At 41.0% G+C, this 26,213-nt stretch overlaps 1 protein-coding gene across 1 annotated transcript in view; it reads left to right on the top strand.

Annotated features, from left to right (window-relative positions):
* LOC122791256 (proton-coupled folate transporter-like) overlaps positions 1 to 26,213 on the top strand; it is a 1,313,896-nt gene that overhangs the window by 101,765 nt on the left and 1,185,918 nt on the right. The window contains exon 2 of the mRNA XM_044058932.1: positions 2,282 to 3,020. Within this exon, the coding sequence (XP_043914867.1) occupies positions 2,282 to 3,020 (739 nt within the window). The remainder of the gene's footprint in view (positions 1 to 2,281; positions 3,021 to 26,213) is intronic.

The raw sequence follows: 26,213 nt of genomic DNA, 5'->3' as shown, positions 1-26,213 counted from the left end.
CTGTTTTTGAGACTTTTTGAAGGATATGTGATTGGAAATAGTTCTGATAGAGCTGGGTAGGGAATTCCAAGTTTTAGCAATGGTACATGCGCAGAGAGATTGACCAACTGCTAGATTGGATATTTGCACTTTTAGAAGGAATTGATTTTTCAGATCCGAGTTGTCGGGTGGGCTTATGGAGAGTAAATGGGGAGGTGAGGGATGGGCAATTGGAAGGTTTGGTAATGATATTGTGAGCTGTGGTTAACTGCAAGTAGGTTAGGTGATAGTGAAGTTCGAGCCATTTTAGTTTGCATAGGGAGATGCATTGATGGGGTGAGTAACTTTCGTTGGTAGCGAACCTGGCAACCTTGTTTGCTTGAAATGTATGAAAAGATTGCGAGCGTGTGTGTGTGTGTGTGTGTGTGTGTGTGTGTGTGTGTGTGTGTGTTTTTTATGTATATATATATATATATATATATATATATATATATATACACTGTTTTTTTTCAATGGGGCTATTAAAATCATTTTCCTGTAAAGGCACAGATGAAATGTAAAGTGCAAGAAGAAAAATTATTGAATGTTTATGGAGTGGAAGAAACAGTCGATCGTGTGTTTTTTAGATGTGGAAAAGGTGAAGGTTTTGGAATGTTATTAAAATACTTTGAAACATTCATACTTAAATCATATTAATATGAAATTGGTATTGTGCAGGAAATGCAAAATGAGACTGATAGTACCATGAAAAAGCTTCTTTTGACAAGTAGATATATTTTTTATGGAAATGGTGATGCAAAGTTGTTGTAAAAGAAGATGTGGGAAAGTGAGGGTGGGTTATGCAGGATTTAAAATTATTGTTGTAAGTGGTGTGGTTAAAGATGTAAGTAAACCTATAAGAATGTTGAAATATGTGTAAAATGTGTATAATGAGCATAATAAATCACACACTACTGTTTTTGATAACTGCTGTCGGGATCTTACATCACCTAAACTGCCAGCAACAACTCAGGCAGATGGGGCCTTGGTTTATTGTCTTGTTCAAAGGATGAGACAGTCGACAGTGCCACACCCCTTTGTGTAGCGCTGCAGTCAGTATTGAAAAATGAATTCAAGCATTATTTGATGTTCTCTTCCAGCATGCAGGTATGCTACCTGTTCAGCCACTGGCAGCCTTTGTTTATTTTTTTTCAAGTGCCTCACATTTATTTTACCTGTTTTGCACATGCTTTCAGTTCTTAGATTTACAGTTCTGTTTTCAAGTTAACTATGTATCATTTTGATTGTGACCCTGTAGGCAAGTTTACTTTTGGATACTGTTATACAAATCCTTTAAAAGCCTACTAAAAAGGGACATAGCTGCAGACTACATGCATTTAATCATCCTTTTAGTCTGTAATTTGACAATCTACCACTGGCTGACACCAATCTGCAACAACACCTATTCTTTCATGTCAAAGTATCCACCTCCTGTCCTCAAGATAAAGGCCATCTTGGAAGGGCCAATCAGGAGCAGAGATTTGTGTTTTAAAGTTCGCCAGCTGGAAGATGTGTTAGATATTTGGTGTGTTAGCATCACTAATAGTGCTGCACTGGGGAGTTCTTTATGCCCTGAATCCTTCCTCTGCATAGGCTACTGAGGTGGGGTTTGCAGTGCTGGCCTTCTGATGTGATTTTATGTGCATACCATTTCCCAAATGCAGTGTTACAGACTGCTAGACAAAGCAAAGTATATACATAGTCGAGTACTTGTGACTTCCAGCAGGATTCATAAAGACTAATGGTCATAAACTCATCTCTGCCATCAGGATGGGCTAGTCAGATTCAACCAGTCATGCCCACTTTCCCCAACTACTACTCCAGTGCCCATCCTTCTAGTTGAACCCAAATCATCTGAGTCATAATCCAGACTTCATCTCTTTGTACCATGGAGGCAGTACCACCATTTACATGAAAGGCAACTGTTTTATAGTTGAAAAAGACATATCGCAGAGTAAGTTAGTTAACAAGACTCCCTGGCTTATCCTTGAAGAGCGGCACATGTGCCTTATTGCCTAATCTTAGAATACAGCAAGAGTAATTGGCTCCAGCTCTGAGGTCAATGCATCTTGTATGTAATGAGAAATCCCTTTTTCCATTGATTTCCTCCATTTGATGAACCGATGTGGGTGAATGCATGAGTCTCACATTCAGTTGTTTGCCAATAAGGTGTGTTTTTAAGTGTAAAAGGCATTTGATGAATGTCTGTCGTGTTTGTTTGCTTGAAATTTTTTTGATTTTACAAAGTGCATTTTTCTTTCAGGTTTGTGGAGAGATGTATTCTGAGAACACAGAGGTTTGTGCAGACCTTCAAAACCATCAAGAGGAGTCCACAGCTGTTCAAAGTAAAGCTTCATATATAATGTTAATCTACATGTCTGTGGTAAGCTTGCTGTCTGTTATACCAGCAATTTTCCTTGGTTCATGGTCTGACAGGGCTGGACGTAAACTAGGCATGTGCATACCAAGCATCTTTTCTGCTGTAAGTGGTGGATTATTTATAGCTATTGCTGAATTACCAGAAATTGGTGTCTATTGGACCATTGTTAATGCCGCCATCATTGGAATCTCTGGTAGTCATGTAGCAGTATTTTTGAGTGTCTTCAGTTATTTGGCTGATATTTCTGATGGTTCAGCTCTGACCACAAGAATTGGTATTGCAGAAGCTATGATTTACTTTGGAGGCACTGTTGGATTTCTGCTTGGTGGCACCTTACTTCAGTACTATTCGTTCACTCATGCCTTTGGGGTTTTCTGTGGATGTCACATATTGGCAGTAATTTATGTGATCTGCTGGTTGAAAGAGTCAAAGCATCACCAAGACCAAGAAAAAGTTCTCCAAGGAGTTGCAGAAAGTATTTTGGAGGAGAAGCACTCCCTGTCTCTTGCTATGTATGCTAAGCGAACTTTTTCATGTATTGTGAAGAGAAGAGCAGCCCAGGACAGACTAAAACTATATCTTTTGGTACTTTGCATGTTGTTGGTAAACCTTGCCAATACTGGTAAGTAGTCAGTTAAGTAGTGCACGGGGTACTTTCATTACAAAATTGTTAGTAATAACATCACTTTTTTAACTTATTACAATAATAGTAATTTTAAACCTGTTTAGAAAATGAGTGTGTTACTTAGCAGTGAAACATAGGAGAATAGTTTTTCTGCCTGCAGTTTCATAGATATTTTTTCTTTAAATGACTTATTCTTTAGTCTTTTAATAGTGCTGCTAAAATATGAGATAATATAGCATGCAACACCCACTTTAAATAAATGATGTAGTACAAACATTTAGCATTGTTAATCGAGTTTGTTTTATTGGGCATTATGGGGAAACATTTTAAATAATTTCTTGGAAGCAAAATGATCCTGCTTTGATTTGTGGTAAGCATAATTTGTATATGTGTATATATATATATATATATATATATATATATATATATATATATATATATATATTTATTTGTGTGTGTGTAATATGTACATAGTGCATATGAGTGTGTGTGTATGTGTGTGTGTGTATATATATATATATATATATATATATATATATGTGTGTGTGTGTGTGTGTGTGCATATATATATATATATATATATCTAAAACACAAACGCAGAAATATTACACTTGTGTGAGAGCTGACAGGCATAGAAACTTTCATGCTTGCTGGGTGGGTAAGGTGAGGCTTGTTATGATGTGTTCCCTGCATCCTTAGCTAATGTCACGCCAAACTCTGGCTTTTGCCAGGGCTTTAGGAGTGGTCTGCCTGACACATCACTGTCCCTCCTCCTGAGTAGGCATGGCTATTGTCTCTGCTGGTCTGTCACCTGGGTGGCCTGGAACACAGAGCATTTCTTTCCTTTATGCCTTCATATTGACTTTATCGGTTCATAGGTTCATAGGTTTATACTAGGCTATCTGCCCTAAGGCATTTATAAGCCTAGCCCAAATTTTTGTGGCTTACGCCACCCCTTATATGAAAAAATACTGTGCCCATTAGTTTGTTGTGCCTCTGTCCAGCAGTGACACAGAGATGATTCCCGGGGTAAACCTACGATCTCCCATCCACAGGTCTAGATTTCTCTTGAACAGAGTCAGCGAGGTGCTCTGCCTCACATGGACCAGGATTTTATTCCACAGCATAGGGAGTCTCTGAGTGATAAATCTATCCCTCCAGCACGTCCTATTTATATCCGTGCTAAGGTTTAAGTTGCTTGCTCTAGTGGTTTTGGTGGATTTGGATTTTTTGAGGTGGAGCATGTCCATTAATTCCGGGTTGGACATGGCCTTGTATGTCAGGCAGATGTCACCTCTGAGCAGACGGTATGCGACTGAATAGAGCTGGAGTTTCTTCAATCTGGCAGCATGTGACAGATTTTGGAGTCCTTTATCCTTTTGGTGAGGAACTTTTGGGGCCTCTCCAATTGCTGCAGATGTCGGGTGAGATACATCCCGAATGGGGCATTGTACTCGATCATTGGTCTGATAAGTGAAGAGTACAGGGGAACAATGACCTCACTAGATCTGGATGTGAATCCCTTCATGATCAGGTGGGCAATGTAGAAGGTCTTTCTAACCACTTTAGCAATGTGAGTGTCAAAGAAAGGCCACTGTCAACCTGGGTCCCCAGGTCCCTGATAACCTCTTCTGTGCTTAGTGGATTGCCACCTATATGGTAGCTTGGGGTTACCTTGTTTTTCCCGAAGGGTATGACTATACATTTTTTGGCGTTTAACTTCAGGCCATGGCTCTGGCACCAGCTATCTGTTTCCGTGAGTCCCTTCTGAAGGATATCCGTGTCCGATGCACTTTCCACTATGGCCCAGTTTGCAGTCGTCTGCAAACTTTGTCAGCCAAAGTCCTCCCATGTTGGCCTGTACTTCTGAGAAGTAGATGCCAAACAATAGGGGCCAAGGACCGAGCCCTGTGGGACACCACTTGTGACCGGCTTGGAGTCTGACATAGCGCCAGCAACTCTAACCTTGTGGGTTCTGTCCTTAAGCCAGTTTGCAACCCATCTTGTGACATATGGGTTTACATTTAAGCTGGTAAGTTTTTCTACAATACCCGAGTGGGGTATTGTGTTGAAAGCCTTTGCAAGGTCAAGGTAGGCTGTATGGACTGCCTTTCCCTCATCAATGGCCTTGGTGACTGTTTCGAAGAAGTCGACCAAGTTCAAAAGGCATGATCTTCCCTTGACAAAGCCAAACTGGGTCGGGTCCAATGTCTGCAAGTCCCCTATATCCTTGTTTATGAGCTCCATTATGATCCTCTCCATAGCTTTGCAGACTAGACTTGTTAAGCTTATGGGGCGGTAATTACCAGGGTCCCTAGAGGCGCCTTTGTGGAGTGGGACCACAGTTGCCGTATGCCACTCCTTGGGCACGTATCCTGTGGTAAGGCTGAGATTAAACAGCTGCCTTATGTGCGGGTTTAATTCCTCATTTAGCTCGTGTAGCACACAGCCGGGGACACCATCCGGTCCCATTGATGCTATGTTTTTAGCTTTAGAGAGAGCAGCTTTCACCTGCGCATTTGAGATGTCCGGGAGGCTACACTCGGCTGGGATAGTTATCTCTCCTTTAGGGGGGAGAGGGGGGTGAAGTTTGCACTGGGGGAGAGGGGGGTGAAGTTTGCACTGAACCTATCTGCCAGTATGTTGGCAATGTCTGTGGGTTCAGTGATTTTTGTATCATTTTGGACTAATTCTGAGTATATCTGGGAGTTTCCACCCAGGTTCCTAACATAGCTGAAAAAGGCCTTATGATTGTCCTTTGAATACATGGCAATTTTTCTCTCAAAATTGGCCTTAGTTGATTTTATGAGTGCTCGTATTTTTTTACTAATAATGATCAGGGGTGACTTCCCTTTTATGGATTTTGTTCTATCATGTAATAGCTTTCTCCTCTTATTGTAAAGTTTGTTAATGGCTGGGGTCCACCAGACTGGACGTTTGCCCTTTGTGGAAAGAGTCTTGGTTTTATTTGGGATTGCCTGATCCATGCAGTCCTGGAGGTGTTCATAGAAGGCATTTGTAAGGGCTTCCGCAGCTTGGGTTGTGGTTTCCACTGGCTCAGGGGCCTTGAAGGATACCACACCAGTCTTGAGTAGTGTGAAGTTTGCTTTAGAGAAGTTCTTCACTATGGTCTTTTTGTTTGGGGTGGGGGCGGGATGTGGATTTCCAGTGAGATTAGTTTATGATCAGATCTCACCAATGAGGGATATACTTCGGTGTGGAGCATTTTGTCCCCATGTTTGTGACAATGAGATCTAGTATATTTTCTCCTCTCGTGGGAACAGTGACTAGCTGTTCCATGGCATTTGAATTTATGAACTCCAGGAACCGTTGGGCTAGAAAGTTAGGGCTTGAGTAATGTTCCCAGTCTATATTCGGGTAGTTTAAGTCACCCAATATGATGGTGTTTGGAGATACATTTATACCCTCCAGTGTCTTCAGGAAGGCTGTGTGGGGTTCCTGAATTTGAGAGGGTGGCCTGTAGCATGCTACAATTTGTAGAGCAGTTTTGCCTATGGTTAGTTGCACCTGGATGGTTTCCGAAGCTTCGTGCGTTGCCACCAACCTGGAGGTGTGGGTATCCTTTATGAATATGGATACACCCCCCCTTTTGTGGTGTGGTCCGGGTTTTGGGGCCGGAACGCATGATATGAGGTAAAACCTAATAGTGCCGGGGTGCTCTCAGGAGCCTTGAACCAGGATTCTGTTACAGCACAGACATCGATGTTCTCCATACTGAGAAGGGCCTCGAGTGCGTGCATTTTGATATTTAGACTTCTGGCATTGAGCAGCATTACCCTTAGTTTCTTCCCATTTTTTGTTTTCTAGGGTGGTAGGTTTAGAATTTGAGCCTTGCCTAAAAAGGCACTATAGGGGTGGCAAGAGCCTTAGCCAATATCCGGAATCCCAGGGGTGACAGGTGCAAGCCATCCCTTGCGAAGCAGCGTGGCTTGTCAAGCATGTCATCCCAGGCAGACAGACACTGGATCCCCTTTGAATGACACCAGACATTAAGCCAATTGTTAAAGCTGATCATCTTGTCTCTATATTGTGGCATCATTCTTGGTGAAGGAAGGATACTGCTCAGGGTTAGGGTCATACCTGCCTGGGCTACATAATCAGAGAGCTCCTCTATGTCTCTCTTCATGTAGTCCAGGGAGGTACGTCTCAGGTCGTTCACACCAGCATGGACAATGACTGTGTCATATTTGTACATTCCGTGGAGTGACCAGAGTGCTTGTGTTATGTGGCGGATTCTAGCGCCCGATAGGCAGCTTACTGTGACCCTCTCCTTGTTCAGCCTGGTGAGTGGGACGTCAGTGTGTCTGACTATGGAGTCACCTATGACAAGTATGTTTGGTGTTGTATTTGGCCTTAAGGGCTGTGACTGCTTTGCACACTGCTTTTGTGGTTTATGTGTTGCTTGTGGGGTGTTTTGAGGTAGCAGTTGTTTGGGTGTCTGCTTTGGAGGCCTCTGCTGTTTAGGTAAGTTTTTACTCAGAGCCTCCGAGTATGTCTTTGTGTGTTTATGTGTTTGATTCAGTGGAGTGGTAGCATTATGTGAGGCTGGTTTTGTGGTGTGTGTAGTTGCCTTCTCCTCCTGTCTGGTCTTGGCAGTCCTGAGTTGGGAGAGCTCAGCCTCCAGTTTGGCTAAATAGCTGCATCTCTCGCAAGTATTTGTGTTATGTGGGAGGAGGAGAGGGTTGTCTGTGTACATGAGGCAGTTATAACATTGCCTCAAGATTCCCAGATTCACCAGCTGGACCGGAGAGGAGATTGACAACTGACCTTTGGACATGCTAGAATAATATTGGGAAATCCTTAATTGAAAACAAGGGCCAGTGGGGAGTGAGGGTGTAGTGCTTTTAATTTTTAGTGCTGACTTGTATAATTACTTTAGTGAGCAAGTGCCAGGTAACTTGAGTGCAATGTGTTACAAGTAACTAAATGCAAAAACGACAAACAGTAACTTTCTTTCAAGTGAAACAAGGAAATAAGTACAGTAAGCAATGCAGATATCACTAGTGATCCACAGAAGCGCTGAGAAGTTGCGTATTAGGTGGAATTAGCTTCCAGGGAAATAACAAGCAAACAAACAAAAAGCATATAAACAAAGCTAGATTCAGCAGGCCTGGATCTAGTCTATGCTAGAGCAAACAAGGTGTACCAATTTCAGTAAGATACAGTTCAAATATTCAGGCACTATAAACCTTTAACCAGAAATTCCCAGCTCAGAAGGGCAGAGTCCAGCCTCTTCTCCCACAAGAGTGCAGACCACGAACCTTCTTAATGTTAAATAACTGGCCTGAAGCCCAAGTGCCTAAACCAGAACTAATACACTTGGACACTGGGCTCTCAATCAGCAGTTCCCAACTTAGAAGGATGAAAGCTACCTGTCCTGCCACCACAGTGCTTGCCACAAACCTTCCTAATGTAAAACAACTGGTCTGAAGCCCAAGTGCTTAATCCAAAAGACTTGAATGATAGCTACACTTTAATCAAGTTACAACCAAGCAGTAATAAATACCATTGAATACTTTAGAGAATGTCTGGATTAGTGCTCAAGTTACACAAACAAAGCTAGATCCAGCAGGCCCGAATCCAGTCTATGCCACAGCAAACAAGGCGCACTAACTTCAGTAAGAAACAGTTCAGATATGCATGCACTATAAGCCTTTAACCAGAAATTCCCAGCTCAGTAGGGCAGAGTCCAGCCTCTCCTCCCACAAGAGTGCAGACCACGAACCCTCTTAATGTAAAATAACTGGCTTGAAAGCCCAAGTGCTTAAACCAGAATTAATACACTTTTAGAATAACAGACACTGAGCCCTCAATCAGCAGTTCTCAACCTAGAAGGATGTAAGCTACCTGTTCTGCCACAACAGTGCAGACCACAAACCCTCTCAGTGCAAAACAACTAACTGGTCCGAAGCCCAAGTGTTTAAACCAAAAGGCTTAGAATGAGTTACACCAAGCAGTAATAAATACAACTGAGTATTTTTAAGATGATGCAAAAGTAAAATGAAGTAGGTAGAAACACAAGTACAGTAAAAGCAGATGAAATTTTTTTTTTTTTTTTTTTTTTCTGAACAAGTGCTGAGATCAAGGAAACAGATTTGAGTGCTGAAACTAGAAAACTGGCTAGTTATAATGAAAAAAAACAAGCTAGAAGGCTTCCCTCAAACACAGAAGGGCTTGGGGGCTCAGAAGCCTACAAATAGTCTATACCACTTAACAAGAAAGGCAGGAAATATATCATTGTTAAGAACAGGTTTTGTTGAACAGAAGTAGTATTTGCTGTTTACAAGGTTTGTGTTTGATTTATAGTTCTAACTTGATTTTCATAAATGCTCAGGGTTGAGAATGTCTGTGAGCAGCTTAGATGTGGATGTTCAACTGATAGATGTGATTGAGGTGAGCAAAGCTCCTTCGACAGGCAAAACAATGACCAGAAGGTAGACTTGCATATTGTCGCTTCACAGATAGAGCTCTCACACAGTTCAGTTCTTTGCTGGGAGTGCCTTCTGTGTGAATCTGCATGTCCTCCCTGTATTTTTGTGGGTTTTCTTTAGTTACTCTATTTTCCTCCCAGCTTCAACAGTACGCAGTAAGTTGATTGTCATCTCTTAAGTTTTCATTGGGTGTGACTGCGATGTGCATGTGTAATGTCAAAGAAAGGCCTGGCAATCTGTTTTTATTCCTACCTTGCCTAGTACAGTCCACAGGTGGCTGAGACTGCTCATGGAGCTGCTTGGGCACTACTTGTGAGCCAGTAAGGATGCTTTAAGCTTTATCCAGGAAGTAGAGGAGAAGGTGTCTCATCAGATGCAGGTAAACAAGTGAAGAATTGTGAAGCAGTATAGTAGAGTACAACACCAGAGTGCCAGTTACCAAAATGTACTAACCATCCATAAAACAATTGAACAGAGATCAGAATTGGAAGAGAACACTTTACAAACTTGATACAGGTTTCAAAATTCAGCATTCATGGCAGATTGAAAAAAAATAACATTGTATCCATATTTTGTTATTAAGCAGTGATCTGCCACCACCTTCAGCATACTGGAAAACGTTACAGCCTGCAGGAAGTTGTAGTTTATCCTTTGTGATGGTGGGTAGCATCATTTAATCACAAGGGAACAATCCAGGTGACCAACCTAGAGCTTTCCTCAGTGTAGATGAAATACTACTTCACCATATTCCGGCATCATAGATTTATTTTTGTGCTGTATTATTTTTTAATAAACAATAGCAATGTCATACTTCTAAATAATTTTTTTATCAGGACGTTTGTTATTGGCAGACCAAGGGTACCGCCATGGGTTCATTCTTTGCACCCATCTATGCGGATCTCTTTATGGCTTATGTTGAGAAAGATCTTATATATAATAGCAATAACAACATCTACTTGGAACAACTTGATATTTGGAGACGCTACCTTGATGATTGCTGGGCTGTATGGAAGGGTGAACGCGATGGTCTGTTTGATTTTCTAACATATCTCAATAATAATAAATGGGGTCTTCAGTTTACTTTGCATTATGACCACAGCCATATCACTTTTCTAGATGTATCCATTAATAGATTACTTGACCATACCCTTGGGACTCTAGTCTACAGGAAACATCCCGAATACAACACTGTATTACATGCTTCCAGCTTTCATCCCCCTCATATTTCTAAAAATATTCCAAAATCCCAATTCATCAGGATGAAACGTATCTGCTCTGATGAGACTTCTTATCAAGAACAAAGTAGGGATTTAACTAGACGTTTCAGGACTAGGGGATATAAAATGGGACATGTTTTTGATGCTATACATAAAGTAAGCCACATGAACAGGGATGATTTATTATCCTACAAGACGGATCACCAGTCTGCCCCTCAACCAATCAGGTTTACCACTACCTATGGTAGAAATTCGGATAGTCTAATCCAGAGTATTCACAGACATTGGAACCTATTATTGTATGACAATGATTTGTCTACCATTGTTCCTAACCAATGCCTTTTTTCATTCAAGAAAGGCAGAAATCTGGGCAGTTGCTTCAGTCATTACAAACACACACATGATACAGGTCTTCCAGAACCAATTCAAACCAATTCAAACCACCCTTACTGGCAGCATACCAGTAGGATGTTATCCTTGTGGACATTGTACTAATTGCAACAAAATTTCCAAAACTAAGGAATTCACTAGTAGAAATGTTTCCATTGTATACAATATTAAGTTCTTTGCTAACTGTAGCTCTGATTGGGTTGTTTATTTAGCCACATGCACATGTGGGGCATTCTGTATAGGTCAAACTTCTAGACCATTAAGATTGAGAATTTCAGAGCACATTAGCAACATCAAAAAAGGCAGAATACATAACGCCTTATATAAACATCAGCAAACACATCCTACAGCCACTTTTCTTTTTACCATTATTGACATCATTCATGGCAAAAAAGTGAATAAACTGGTTGGCACTCTTTATTGAATTCTAAAGAGAAAAAATGGATTATTAAGTTAGGTGGTTTATTCCCACCAGGATTAAATGACAAGCTTTAGGTTCAACCAATCATTTTTGTTTGTAGTGTATTTAATGACAGCTTTGAATCTGCTAGTTTCACACTGAGGAAGGCTGTGTATAGTTAACCAGCCGAAACCGGTTTGTGTATTATTCTTTGCTGTCCATTTGGACTATGGTTTTTTACCAATAAAAGTTTATTTCTTTATTGGGTCATGTTTTGCTGGCTCTTCTCTTTTGTCTTTTTGGATTACCTATTGAGCCGAGCAGCTGCTTCCGTGCATGCTTTATTTTTGTTACAGATACTTCTAAATAATGTCATAGTATGGAGGCAGTTTTTCCTGTTCCTATGTAACTACATAAAAATGAAGTTTTAGAGTAATGCACAAGTTATTGCCTATGACCATTCCCTTGAACATTGTGATGCATTTGCAGTACATTGCGAATTGCACGTATAGTCAGATCTTTGAGTTTATTTAGTGATAACTCAGTTTTTTAATTTTTATTTTCCCATAAAAAGTACTGTGTTGTTCAGAATAAGCTGTGAAGTGGTTGTTGGGCATTTGTATTGAAACCCCCCTACGCTACAGGTGCATGTTTTTGTTTGTTGTTGACCTTGCTACTTTTCCTATAGTCATGTCAAGCTAAAGTGTTTAACAAGCTTTTTTCTTCTACATGTAATTCTTTTTAACTGACTGAGAAGGTCATGCTTTCCAACTCGTCACTCTGCCAATTCAGGGCATATTTGAATTGCTTTTGTATATTGCAGTTTGTGTTGTTAAATTGTTTTTGTCAGGTGGGGGGCAGTGGTCAGGGTGTAGTAGTTAATTAGGCTGTTAGTGCTGCTGTTAAACAATGTACACCAGCTAATGGAAGGCATTGGCATTCCTTTGGGCTGACCAGGTGTTTGGACTAGTGTGAAGCACAGATGTGGAAGTGGTAATGTACTTGTGCTAGCATGACTTTGCCGTACTTTGCCATACTTCTTTAGTCAGTAGTCAACGATAATCGAAAACACCGGACTGAGCTTAACTAGCATCAATGAATACAAACACAAGTTACACTCAATCCAATGTTCTCTGTCATTGCCTACAAACTTCTTGCTTTCGAAACAGTCAAGGGCATTTTTTGAAATATTACTACTATCTTGAAATGCTGACAAAGTAAGAAAATCTTGGTCTCTAACTAGTTATTGCTGTTGTCTACTAAGTATAATCTGCCACCTTTTCACTCGGAGAAATAATTAGGAGAGAAAGAGCAACATTTTGAGACAAAGCCAAAACAGTTGGGAGGTATGCTTGGAAATATGTGCACATAAGTAAATGATTGCCACCTCAACTGCTAATAAGTTTTGCTGGGGTAAATTTATCCAAGATTTGCAAATAATTTATGATGAAGTATAACCCGACCTGTCTACATAGTTTAGATGTCTGTCAACCTGGTGATAATGGAGAACTGGACTGAAATAGCATCTTTGTGGCCGTGATTTAAAATGTTTTAACAGCAGTGCACATCTACAGCTATGCTTCTGCTGTAACACTTCAACTTTCACACAAAAACAGTATTTCAGTCCAGTGTTCTCCATTACAGCCCAGTGATCCAGAGTATACATACACATAGTTGTTTGTTTTAATGTTTTTATATTACTGTATGTAGTGATAAGAAAGGATTGAATCAAATCAATTTCCAAGTTACGGGATTGTTTTTATCTGTCTTATGGATTTAACTTTGATTTAACTGTTAATGTGATTTGATTAGTCTCTGATATCTTAATCTGAAAAGTGCAATGGATAAGGAGGTTTAGTATGTTTTGGAAGGTGACAGAGTAAAAGAATGACTGTGGTAAATTTCAAAAGTGAAGCATTTTTCATTGAACAAGTATGTGGGCAGCTCTAGTGTAAAGACGAATCTTAGTTTTGTTGTATATTGGGATGCTGTATCAGCATTAAAAAAGTGATGGATGATAAAACTTTAAGATATGACAGCCGAATGCACTGTTGTACTAGTAGTAGTATGCACTTAGAATGTTATTTTCATGTGTGCTGTAAACATACAGACTACTGCAAGCATGCCTTAAAATGTATTTGGTAAACTAGCAATCTCTTGTCCCAACTCCACTGGTGATCTCTGTATCTCATGATGGATTAGACTGCATTAAAGTTGTTCATTTTCCTAGTAAACTTGGGTGTCTGATACAGGGCTGGAGCTAGCACAAGACTCACTAGGTTCCTGCTTAGGGCACAGTGCTAGCCATTGGACCCATTAATGCTGAAAGCCCCATTCATTGTTTAGCCAGTATGATCATACTTTCTTTTTTGATCTGCATGAAAGAGTGACTGATGCACAGTCATGTTAGTCATCACTAAGCTCCAAGGTCCAATGCGATTCTGCACTGGTAGACTAGTAACATTAAATGAAAAAGATCTGCCCCACTCCCAGCCAAATCTTTTTTCCCCAACGTCTGTCATATCCCAAATAAATTACCAGTATCTGGTTGACCGTGCATTAAGTAATTATCCACATGCGTATATACACACACACACACACACACACACACACACACACACACACACACACACACACACACCGTTGTTTAACCTTTGACTTTTCTCGATGGGCAGCAGGAAGGCAGTGAGTAACTTTTTTTGTTACTTTAAAGGAGAAATAAATTGTAGCACTGAATCGTTCATGCTTTCCTAACTTATTTCAGCTCAGACTTTGCTATTGTTTTATATAACTTGTATCACAATTCCCACTCCCTCTTCATCCCCATTGAAGAATGCTTGCTACCCACCCTGCCAAGCCACAGTAGGACAGACTAAAAGTTCATACCATTCCTGCTGTAATATGAAAATGATTGCTAGCAGGCAAGAAAACCATCAGGCAGATGAAGCTTTTCTGAACCAGTGATGATGTCAGTCTAAAATAAGTAGGTTTCTTAGTTTAAAAAAGTACAGCCCCATGCATGTTAGCAGCAGTGTAACCAGAGTGGGAGAAAGGGGCAAATTTCTCAGTTGCACTCTGTTAGGGGGCATGTCCAACCACCACCTTAGAAAAGTTGGGAGTCAGACTTGTGGAGTACAACTGAAAATTGTTTAAGGAGCCAGTATTGCATCGCTTTAAGTGAATGCATTTAGATGTAAGGCACAGAGAAAAGGAACTAGCAGATGCTTCTTGCCTATCCCACCTAAATTTTTGATTTCCTGGTAAGTCACTGAGGATTACAGTTTTCCAGTTAGTCAGAAAATGCATGTTGTGGCAACACCTGTTGTTTTGTTAAGTGAATTAGAGTTGTTTTAATTTATCCCAGAGGATTAAGGTTCTGAGTTGTCTATGTACTGTTGCCTGTAGGCAAAAATACACAGTTGTAACTTTGAACAACTAACTTAACTAGACAGTGCTCTTAGGTCAACCCTGAAAAGGGCACTGTCCAGTGAGTTTACTCAGTTAAAAAAGATAAAGTTCTTTTTTGGAGTCCTTGTCCCTTCATTATTTCTGGCTTTGTCCAAAACCTTTGAACAAAAAAGTTAATTTGTATTTTGCCCTGCTCCTTGTGAAATGTATAACTAACTTTCTGGAAAATTGCTGATTTGTATTCATTAAATAATAACAGGCATGTGAGTCTCTGACCTTGTATCCTTTAGAGAATGCTTATTAATGCAAACAACGTTGTGGGTATATAACAGAAATATTTAAAATTTGTTTGATTTTGGGTCTTTGTGATACTTGAACTAAGAAGTTGAGAAGGTGGAGGGAGTCGGGGGTTGGGAGTGTTGCCTTGTGTTGCAGTGTATTGTTCTGACAGTAGCAACCTGAGATACTGTGTTTCTGGGCCGTTATGTGTTTATTCATTCACTTAATCCCAAACAGGTGTTTGAGGTGTACATACAGGTTTCTGTAATTGATGGTCGCATCTTTGCATTTGTGGTTTGTTCTGTATAACATTTATTGGGATTTTTGGCAGTTTTGTGGATTGCAGTCACATAATAATGAACAAAAGAGTCAGACTTAATTTCCTTCAGGAAATGATTGGTAATGCAAAACACGTTATCCTACCAACTTTCTAAGTATATAAGAGCAGTATTTAAAATATGTTCCCAATTTTGGTCTTCATCCCTGAGTCTTGAGTTAAAAGGTTGGGAAGGGTTGGGGTGCAATGGGTTGCAATGGATGGTTCTTAAAGCAGCAGTGTGAAATGCATTTTTCTGTCATTATTTATGTAGTTCATTCATTCGATAGCAGGTAAACATTTGAGGTATACATACTCATACAGGGGAGCTGTAATTGATGGTTGTCTAAGTATTGGTTTCTGCATACCAGAGTAGTTATGGTATAAAAGAAGGAATGTGTTGTAAATGGAGAGGTTTGTCATACTAGCCATGTTCTTTGGGTGTGATCCTTGGTTTGCTGGCTGCTGAAAGTGTGTTTCTGGTTGTGAATAAAGTGCATAACATTATGTCTAGGAGTTTAATCTTTATCCAACTATATGTTTTGATTTTTGCAAGCATGTTTTTTGTAAAATGCACTGTGTTTGGAGTACATCAGAGTTTGTTTGGCACATCCGTTAATGCGCTGCTTCCTGTAGTGTAGGGTTTAATTCTCTGTCTTCATTTGTTTGCTGCATGATTTTAACAGAGTAATTCACCAGACTGCTTTCCTGGACTGCCTATGAAAAGGGACATTTGTGTTCAGTAGGTTGTCTACAGGCTGTTAACAAATGTGATACACTTTGGGCTCAATTCCAAAAGACAGGCTGTCACTGTAAGTGACTTACTTTGGTGTAAGCTTGATTTATAGATAAGCCTTACACTGGAGTAAGTCATTTAAACTGAAAACAAATCTCTTGGAATCAGGGCAAAATTATACCAGAGTAAGTCACTCCCAGCGAAAGTAAGTCTTTTGGAATTAGATCCTTTGCAGTTTGATTCCCTACACCCTTCACATGGCTGGTAGTTAGTGGTTCATAATTTGTTATTTGACTATGAATCCTAGCATGTCTCTTGTAGTTTAATTTTAATGGCCAGCCAGATGCAGTTTCAAGGGAAGATGAGTTTACTGTTAATCATTCTAAGTCTGTTTTTAAATGTGAAGAGGTTTTTGTTTTGTTCCACAAATGTTTGTCAGTGTTTTTCTAGAAAATTTAAAATAAAAGTTGAAAGTTTAAATCCACATTTCAATTATCCTTATAAAAGTAAGAAAAAGGTTTGCACATTGACAAGTTTGAACATTGTAATTAGAGGAAAGACAGTCAAGTAAAGACACATTGATATGGCAGGAGACCCCACATTCCGTTACCCTGCTTGGAGACCATTTGATCTTGATCCAGTTCTGGTCCGAGATGTATAGATATAGTCTGGGTTTTGTTCCATCATTGGTGATTTTAATAAGATAGGAATTCCTAGTACTAGATTTTCCTACATTGAACACACGTCATATTGTAGGGTCTTAAAGTCTTTGGACAGTTAAAGACTTTTATGTTGTGCATTAGCTGTAAAATTGGGTAATTAAATGTTATATGCCAGTATCAATTTGCCCTGAATGTACCTCCATTTTAAATACATCCATCCCTGTAATCTAAGTGACGTAAAGTCAGAATTCTCTTAGTATTTTTCCTCTGGACACCTTCTAATATTTTAATTGAGTTTTAATGTAAGTGCAAAATATATTGTACTCAGTAATGGGTCTGTAAGTTATTTCTACTATAACCAAACATTTCTCATCTGTAGGGGAAAGATTTCTTAATCAATAACCCATAGTACTGATAGCCCTGATGTGATGGTTAAATGAATAAATCTAATGATGTAGTGATGCCAAGATCTTTATATTTCTTGGCCTCTTCTAATGAGGAATTTTTTTAAGTTTATTTCAGAAGTACATAATTTTAACTTATCCAGGCTAGATTTTAGTCCATTACCCTGTGCCCACAAATTGGACATAAATATGCATTAAGATCATTGGCATCAGAATTTGCTTTCCATCTGTGTAATTTTGGACCCAAAATTTGCTGTTCCTTAGAATACTAGAAAAAAACAAGATTAAACAGCATTTGGTCCAAAACAGATCCTTGGGGAACACCAGATGCTACAGGCAGAACATTTGCATGAACTTTATGTATCTTAACATAATGTTGTCTGTCAGTGAACCAATTCATGATCCATCTAACAGTATAACATTAACATTAGATTCATGTAAGTGTTTGTGAACAGAATGGTATAGAGCCAAAGGCTTTGGTAAGGTCCAAAACGATCATACCTGGAGACAAACCCATATCCAAGGCCATCGTGATGCGGTTGTAAAAGCATGCTAAGTTAGTTGTAGTAGATCTTTATTTATGAAACCATATTGGTCAATATCCTTAACTGTTACTATGAAGTCTGATATGCATTAATTCAAGTAGATATCTTTCAAAGTGCTTACTGGCTAGAGATGTTAAACGTATAGGACTTTGTTATGATAATTTTCCTGTCGTTTTATGTACAGAGGTAATACAAGATAGCTTCCAATTATAAGATACAATGGCATTTGCCACATTCACCTGTAGTAAAGAGGATCTACATGTCTTATCTGGAACCATAGATAATCAAAACATAGTTAATCTTGGCAGATTTTATTTCTGATTTAAATTTTTTTATAAGTTGGGTTAAAATGTTCTTATTTACATTAGTAGGAAATCTTGTTAGGGCTTTGTAGTGTCTCTTCTTTCTTTCTTTCCTTCTTTTAACCTTACAGTTGATTGATTGATTCCACTTTGTAGGAAATGCATTTCTAATATTTTCCAAATGACCAGATTCATTAACACAGCTACTTATTTCTCCAAGACGAGTACCCATATTGATACTCCCAGAGTTTTCATAGATAAGACAAATCTATTGAAAACTTTTTACTGAAATTTCTAATAATGGTTTGATATATAGTATAAGTTTTACCATGGAAGACTTACTTATATTTATTTTGTTATAATATTTGTTTACCAGGAAAGTCCGACTTGGAACAAAGCCAATCAGTGGAGGCCTCGGGAGAAACACTCCAACACATGTCATTGTAACATGGGAGGAAATGGGAGTACCCAGAGAAAACCCACACAAACGCAGGGACAACATGCAGACTCCGCACAGAAGGTACTCCAGATGAGAATCGAACCAGGGAACCTCTTGCTGTGAGGTGACAATGCTACTGCTGCACCACTGTGCAGTTCCGTCTGAAACGTAATTATATGGTCAGAGCAACCCAGGGGACATGTCACAATCATAAATCCAGTATTTTTTGTGAATATAGTCACAGTTGGATCTAAAATATTATTTTGCATATTATTAGCTAACCAATTGTTAGTCCATAAAATGAATAAATAATGTTACCAAATTCTTTTTCAAAGCATAAGTTAATATAGCAATAACCCACGCCTGGGTGTGGGTAATGCTGGATTTACCCACGGTTGGTGTGGTTTGGGCACGAGGGCGAAGTCCGAGTGGCCAAACAAAGACAACTGTAGGTAAATCCAGCATTGCCCACACCCAGAAGTGGGTTATTGCTATTGTACAATGACATTATTTAAGAAAAAAAATAATTACTTTTCTTAAATAATGGCATTGTATAATATCTCCTTGCTGCCCTTTCGCAGTTGTCTGGTATTCTGCGGCAGTTCTGATGTACTGCACATGCATATGCTTATGCAGTACATCAGAGCTGTGGGCAAAAGCAATGGAGAAAGCAAGATCTCCGTTGCTTTTTACAAACTGCCTCGCTATGTTAAAGGAGTTTAACATAGTGAGGCAGCTTTAAAAAAAGCAACGGATTGTTGACAAATACTGAATGTTCAGAGAACAAGGAATTGCAGGATTTATTGCATGCAGCTGAACAAGTGGGAAAGCATACTTTGCAATGTGGTTATGATTCACCGGAGGCCTCTTGCAGGGCCGCTGTTACAGGTTCTGTTATTAGAAGGCATGCTTGGTAAAGGAACAGAATCTGCCTGATCATGTTAAAGCAAAATTATTAGATGCACCACTACAGCATGATACTTTGTTTGGTACTAAAGCAGAAGAGGTGTTAAAAAGAAATGGAGGATAAAGTAAAATCCATGCAGACAGTCAAGGATTTCTTACAGGTACAGCCACCCAGGTTTAGCAGGAACTGGCCCTCTAAAAATTGGTCATTTCCAGTGTCAGACAGACCACAAAGAGGGAGATACAGGCATCCCAGAGGCAGATCTCAGCCCCAAGGCTCATAAAGGCCTAAACAATGGGGTGCTCCTACCTCCAAAAGCGGAGAAGACAAATCACAACCTTACAGGAAACAGTCCCAATGACTTTCCTCTACCAGATCCAAGCACTTTTCTTTTGGCAACTCCCTTAGGGGGAAAACTAGCACTTTTTTCATCAAATTGGAAAATGGTTACCCAAGACAAATGGGTCCTGAATATAGTGTCCCAAGACTACAGGTCCATTTTCACACTTACCAAGGTCAAAAGGTATTGCACACCTGCCACACAATCACTGGGCAGAGGCACAAAGACAAATTACGGCCCTCATGGACATGATGGCCATTCAGCAAGTACCACAACAAGAGCAGGGGCAAGGATTTTACTCCAGACTTTTTCTAGTACCCAGAAAGGACAAAACCTGGAGACCAATACTGGACCTGTCTATACTAAATACATTTCTGGAAGTTCCAAAATTCAAGATGTTGACTCTACAGCAGCTACTGCCCATGCTGGGCAAGAAGGCTTGGCTCATAACTTTGGACCTAAAAGAGGCATACCTGCATGTCCCAGTCAGACAATCTTGCAGACGATACCTCTGTTTCATAGCTGGCTCAATGCATTACCAATTCTCTGCACTGCCCTTTGGCTTATCTACTGTGCCCAGGGTCTTCACAAAATGCCTGGCACCAATAATTGCGTTTTGCAGACAAAAAGAAATTCAAATATTTCCCTACTTGGACGACTGCCTGATTCAAGCAGAGAACAAAGACATTCTTCTAAAGCATCTGGCGTTTGTAAAAAGATTACTAATTGGCCTAGGGTACACAGTAAACGAAAAGAAATCAAAATTAGTGCCCTCTCCAGAGATAATATTCCTGGGTGCAAGCTTAAATACAACTGCCCAGATGGCTTATCTCACGCCAGACAAACAAAAGCAACTGACTACTTACTTCAAGAAATTGGCAACAAAAACCCACTTATCTGCAAGGAAAATCCTGCAGGCCTTGGGTTTCATGGCATCCTGCATTCTACTAATTCCATATGCCAGAGTGCATATGAGGAAACTATAATGGTATCTAAAAAGTGTTTGGACTCCGCATTGCCACAGCCTGGAGACAGTAATTGCACTCATTCCCTGCCTGCAACAGGAGTTTCGATGGCGGGCAGAAGCCTGTCACTACAACAAGGGTCTGCCTTTCAGTTTACCCACAGCCAGACAGACACTGACAATGGATGCATCAGATTATGCCTGGGGGGCCCATATGGTAGGAAAATGTATTCAGGGCACATGGCCTGCAAACCAGATGCATCTTCACATCAATCAAAAAGAGATGCTAGCTGTTCAAAATGCCCTGACAGCTTTCAGGGACCTGATTCATCCAGGACAGTTACTGATAAAGACAGACAACACTACGGTCATGTGGTACATAAACAAGCAAGGAGGTACACATTCCTACCCCCCTCTGCAGACAAGCAATGACCATATGGGACACAGCATTGGCTTTTCAAGTTCACCTGCAAGCACAATTCCTGCCAGGAAAAACAAATACTCTGGCAGATGAACTAAGCAGAAACCTCATGGATCCCCACGAATGGAAACTGGATCCACAAGTCTTCAGCATGATAATAAGGAAATGGGGATGCCCAGACATCTATTTGCCTCCCCTCACAACTGCCAATTGCAGAGATTTTGCACAAGGATTTATCACAAGCAAGCATGGAAAGTGGACGCCCTATCCTTCAGCTGGAAAAATCTAATGGTATATGTTTTTCCCTCACTGCCTCTCCTTCCCAGGGTACTCCTAAAGGTCAGACAAGAGAAGCCAATAATGATACTGATTGCACCAGACTGGCCATGCCAGCACTGGTACCCAGTCCTACAGAGCTTGTCTCAAGGTCCACCATGGATATTGCCTCAAACTTCTCACTTGCTGACCCAACAAAACAATCAGACCCTGCACAGCCAACTCAGGACCTTTAAATCTGGCAGCATGGCGGATAATGTAGCCATTCAGAACACTCCTCTTTCAAAAGCTGTTATAGATGTTATCTTGGAGGCCAGGAGAAAATCTTATGCAGAAAAATGGAAGAGATTCTGCGCTTGGAACCAGGAACAAGGCATTAACAAGTGTGTACCAAATATCCCTCAGATTTTACAATACCTAACTGAGATGCTGAACAAAGGCCTTTCTTTCACATCAATTAAGATTCATACCTCTGCCATTTCAGCCCTTTACAATACGGAACCACCTATCTTTTCTCATCCTTTAATAAGGCAGTACCTCAGAGGGGCCAAAAACATTAGGCCTCCAAGGAGAGCACCAGTTCCGGCCTGGGACCTCAGTTATGTTTTGGCAAAACTCACACTGCCTCCTTTCGAGCCAGCATCAACAGCAGATATAAAATTATTATCCTGGAAAACAGCTCTGCTCCTTGCAATAACCTCTGCAAGGCGAGTCTCGGAGTTACAAACACTCATGGCTGTGGAACCTTTCATCTTTCATCCAGACAGGGTTTCTCTGAGGACAAACCCTACATTTATGCCTAAGGTGGTGTCCATTGTGGCCCTTAACCAAACCATTCACTTGCCTACCTTTTATCCAAATCCGCAGAACAAGGGTGAGAAAATTCTGCATTCTTTGGACATTCACAGGCAGTTACGCTTCTACTTGGACAGAACTAAAGCTTTCAGAAAGACTGAGCAACTTTTAGTTTCATATGCTGCAGGATCACAAGGAAAGCCAATCTCAAAACAGCCATTGCATCCGTTTCTGCTATTTTCAACATAGCAAATCAGTGCCGAAGGTTCATAAGTAAGTACTAAGCTATCTGCCCAGGGGCATTTATAAGCCTAGCCACAGAGTGATGGCTTTCTCCTCCCCATTAGATTAGTAACCTGGGCCTCTGTCTAACAGGGCTCCTGAAGTGATCCCAGGGTAGAACTTACGATTACCCATCCACTCATCAAGATTTCTCTTGAAGAGGGTCAGAGAGGAGCTCTTTAGAATATGGATTGAGATTCTATTCCAGAGTGAGGGGAGTCGCTGGGACAGGAATCTATCCCTCCAGTATGTCCTGTTTATTGTTGTGCATAGGTTCAAGTCGCTAGAACGAGTTGTTCTGAAGGATCTCGTTTTTTTGAGGTGAAGCCTGTCCATTAGTTCAGGGTTTGACATGGCCCTATAGGTCAGGCATAGGTCACCTCTGAGCAGACGGTAAGCGACTGAGAAGAGCTGGAGCTTTTTTAGTCGTGCTTCATAGGGTAATTGTTTAAGGCCCTTAATCCTCTTAGTGAGGTACTTCTGTGGTCTTTCTAGTTGTTGCAGGTGTCTAGTGAGGTACATCCTAAATGGGGCATTGTACTCTATTATGGGCCTAATGAGTGAGGAGTAAAGGGGCGCAATCACCTCCTTGGATCTGGATGAGAAACCCTTTGTGATCAGATGTGCCACATCGAAGGATTTCCTGACTGTTTTGGCTATGTGGCTGTCAAAGGAGAGCATGCTATCTACTTGGGTACCCAGGTCCCTAATTACTTCTTCTGTACTTAGTGGATTCCCATCTATGTGGTAGTTTGTAGGTACTTTGTTTTTTGCAAATGGGATTACTATGCATTTTTTGGTATTTAGCTTGAGGCTGTGACTTTGACACCAGGTATTTGTCTCTGAAAGACCCTTTTGCAGGATGTCTGTGTCAGCCGGAGAGTCAATTATTGCTCCCAATTTACAGTCATCTGCGAACTTGGTTAGCCACAGTCCCTCAGCATTTGCCTGTACTTCTGAGAAATATATACCGAACAGGAGGGGTCCCAGGACTGACCCCTGTGGGACTCCGCTTGTGACTGGTTTAGAGTCAGACATGGCGCCTGCCACTCTTAACGTGTGGGTTCTATCTGAGAGCCAGTTGGCAACCCATTTCTTGACATGGGGTTTGATATTTAAGCTGGTGAGTTTGTCTACGATTCATGAGTGTGGGATGGTGTCAAACGCTTTAGTGAGGTCCAGATATGCTGTGTGGACCACCTTCCCTTTATCTATGGCCTTGGTGACTGTTTCGAAGAAGTCGACCAAGCTCAGGAGGCAAGATCTGCCTTTAACAAAGCCGAACTGGGTGGGGTCCAGTGTCTGGAGGTTCCCAATGTCCCTGTTAATGAGCTCCATGACAATGCGTTCCATGGCTTTGCAGACCAAGCTAGTCAAGCTTATAGGGCGATAGTTCCCAAGGTCAGTTGTGGCACCACCTTTGTGGAGTGGTACGGCTGTTGCTGTACACCATTGTTTGGGTACATAGCCTGTAGAGAGACAGAGTTTGAATAGTGTTTTGAGATGGCGGGGTTAGTTCATTTTGAAGCTCGTGCAAGACACAACCTGGGATGCCATCTGGTCCCATTGATGCTGTGTTTTTGGCCTTTGCAAGGGCTGTCTTTACTTGTGTGTCTGAGATATCTGGAGCACCACATTCTACTGGGATGGGTGCTTGCCCCTTTGGTGGAGGGGGGGGTGAAGTTTGCACTGAACTTGTCAGCCAGGATGTTGGCAGTGTTAGTTGGTTCAGTGTATTTATGGCCATTATGCATTAGCTCGGCGCATATCAGAGTTTGCCCCTAGACTCTTGACATAGTTAAAGAAGGCTTTGTAGTTATCCTTAAGAGTCATTGGCTATTTTTCTTTCGAAGTTGGTCTTGGATGATTTAATGAGGGAGCGCAGTTTTTTACTGATGTTAATCAGAGATGACTTCTTATTTTGGGATTTTGTTCTATCTTGTAGGAGTTTCCTCCTTCTGTTGTAAAGTTTATTTATGGCCGGAGTCCACCAGACTGGCTTCCTCTTTTTTGAGGAGTTGGTCTTGGTTTTACTTGGGATGGCTCGGTCCATACATTCTTGAAGGTGTTCATAGAATGCGCTTGTAAAGGATTCTGCCGATGGGTCATCATTTTCCATTTGATTGCGAGCTTTGAAACTTCCCACCTCGGTCTTGAGGAGTGTGAAGGTGGCTTTAAAGAAGTTTTTTACCTTGATTTCTTTGACTGTGGGTGGGGTCGGGATGTGGATGTCCAGTGTGATTAGTTTGTGATCTGATCTTACCAATGATGAGTTTACCTCAGGTGTGGAACATAGGTTCCCCATGTTGGTGATGACCAGGTCCAGTATGTTGCCACCTCTTGTGGGAGTGGTGACCAGCTGTTCCAGGGCGTTTGAGTTTATAAACTCAAGGAAGCATTGGGCTAGGGCATTTGAGCTTGAGTAGTTTTCCCAGTCAATGTTTGGATAGTTGAAGTCACCCAGTAGCATGGTGTTGGGTAGACTCTTCTTACTTTCTAATGTTCTCAGGAATGCTGCGTGATGGTCCTGAGACAAGGTGGGAGATCTGTAGCAAGCTATAAATTGAACAGTCAGTTTACCCGCTGTCAATTGCACTTGGATGGTCTCAGATTCTGCGTGCTGTGCTACTAGCCTGGAGGTGTGGGTGTTCTTGATGAATATGAACACCCCCCCCCCTCCTTTTGTGTTCCGGTCCTGGTTTTGGGACCTAAAGGTATGATAGGAGTTATAGCCTGGTAGTGCTGGGGTGCTCTCTGGAGCCTTGAACCAGGTTTCTGTCACTACACATACGCCAATTTCTTCCATACTAAGGAGAGCCTCGAGTGGATGCATTTTGAGGTTTAGACTTCTGGCGTTGAGCAGCATTACCCTCAGTTTTTGTTTATTATTGTTGTTTATGGAGGCGGGTTTGTCTTTTGAGCCTTGCCTAAAAAAGGCAGTATTGGAGCGGCAAGAGTCTTGGCCAGTATTCGAAATCCCAGGGGCGACAGGTGCAAGCTGTCTCTGGCGAACCAACGGCTGACAAGTACTGGATCCCCTTTGAATGACAGCAGTAGTTTAACCAATTGTTAAAACTGATAATTTTTTCTTCGTATGCTGGCATCATTTTGGGTGAGGGCAGGATGCTACTCAGAGTCAGAGTCATACCAGCCTGGGCTACGTGGTCAGAGAGCTCTTCAATATCTCTTTTCATGTAGTACAGGGAGGTGCGTCTCAGGTAATTTACACCAACATGTACAATGACAGAGTCATATCTGTACTTGTTGTGGAGTGACCTGAGTGCATGTGTTATGTGGCTGATTTTGGTACCCGACAGGCAGCTCATGGTAATCTTCTCCTTGTTCAGTCTAGTGAGTGGGACATCTGTGTTCCTGATGATAGAATCACTGATTACTAGTGTGTTAGGTGTGTTATTTAGCCTTAGGGGCTGTTTTTGCTTGGCACGCTGATGTTGTGACGTATGTTTTACCTGGTTTCTGTTGTGGGGTGGGGGTTTCTTGGGTGTATGCTTAGGAGGTCTCTGTTGTTTAGGCAGATTCTTATTTAGAGCCTCCAAGTATGTTTTTGCGTGTTTCTGAGAGTAGTTTGCTGGTGCAGCTATGGCTGGTCTATGTGAGTCTGGTAATGTGGTGCTAGTGTTGCCCTTCTCCTTGT

This window comes from Protopterus annectens, chromosome 1.part2, assembly GCF_019279795.1.
Source record: "Protopterus annectens isolate FY-2018-M chromosome 1.part2, PAN1.0, whole genome shotgun sequence".
Lineage (NCBI taxonomy): Eukaryota > Metazoa > Chordata > Ceratodontiformes > Protopteridae > Protopterus > Protopterus annectens.
Note: the sequence above shows the minus strand (reverse complement) of the source record. Positions and strands in the feature narration are given on the sequence as shown.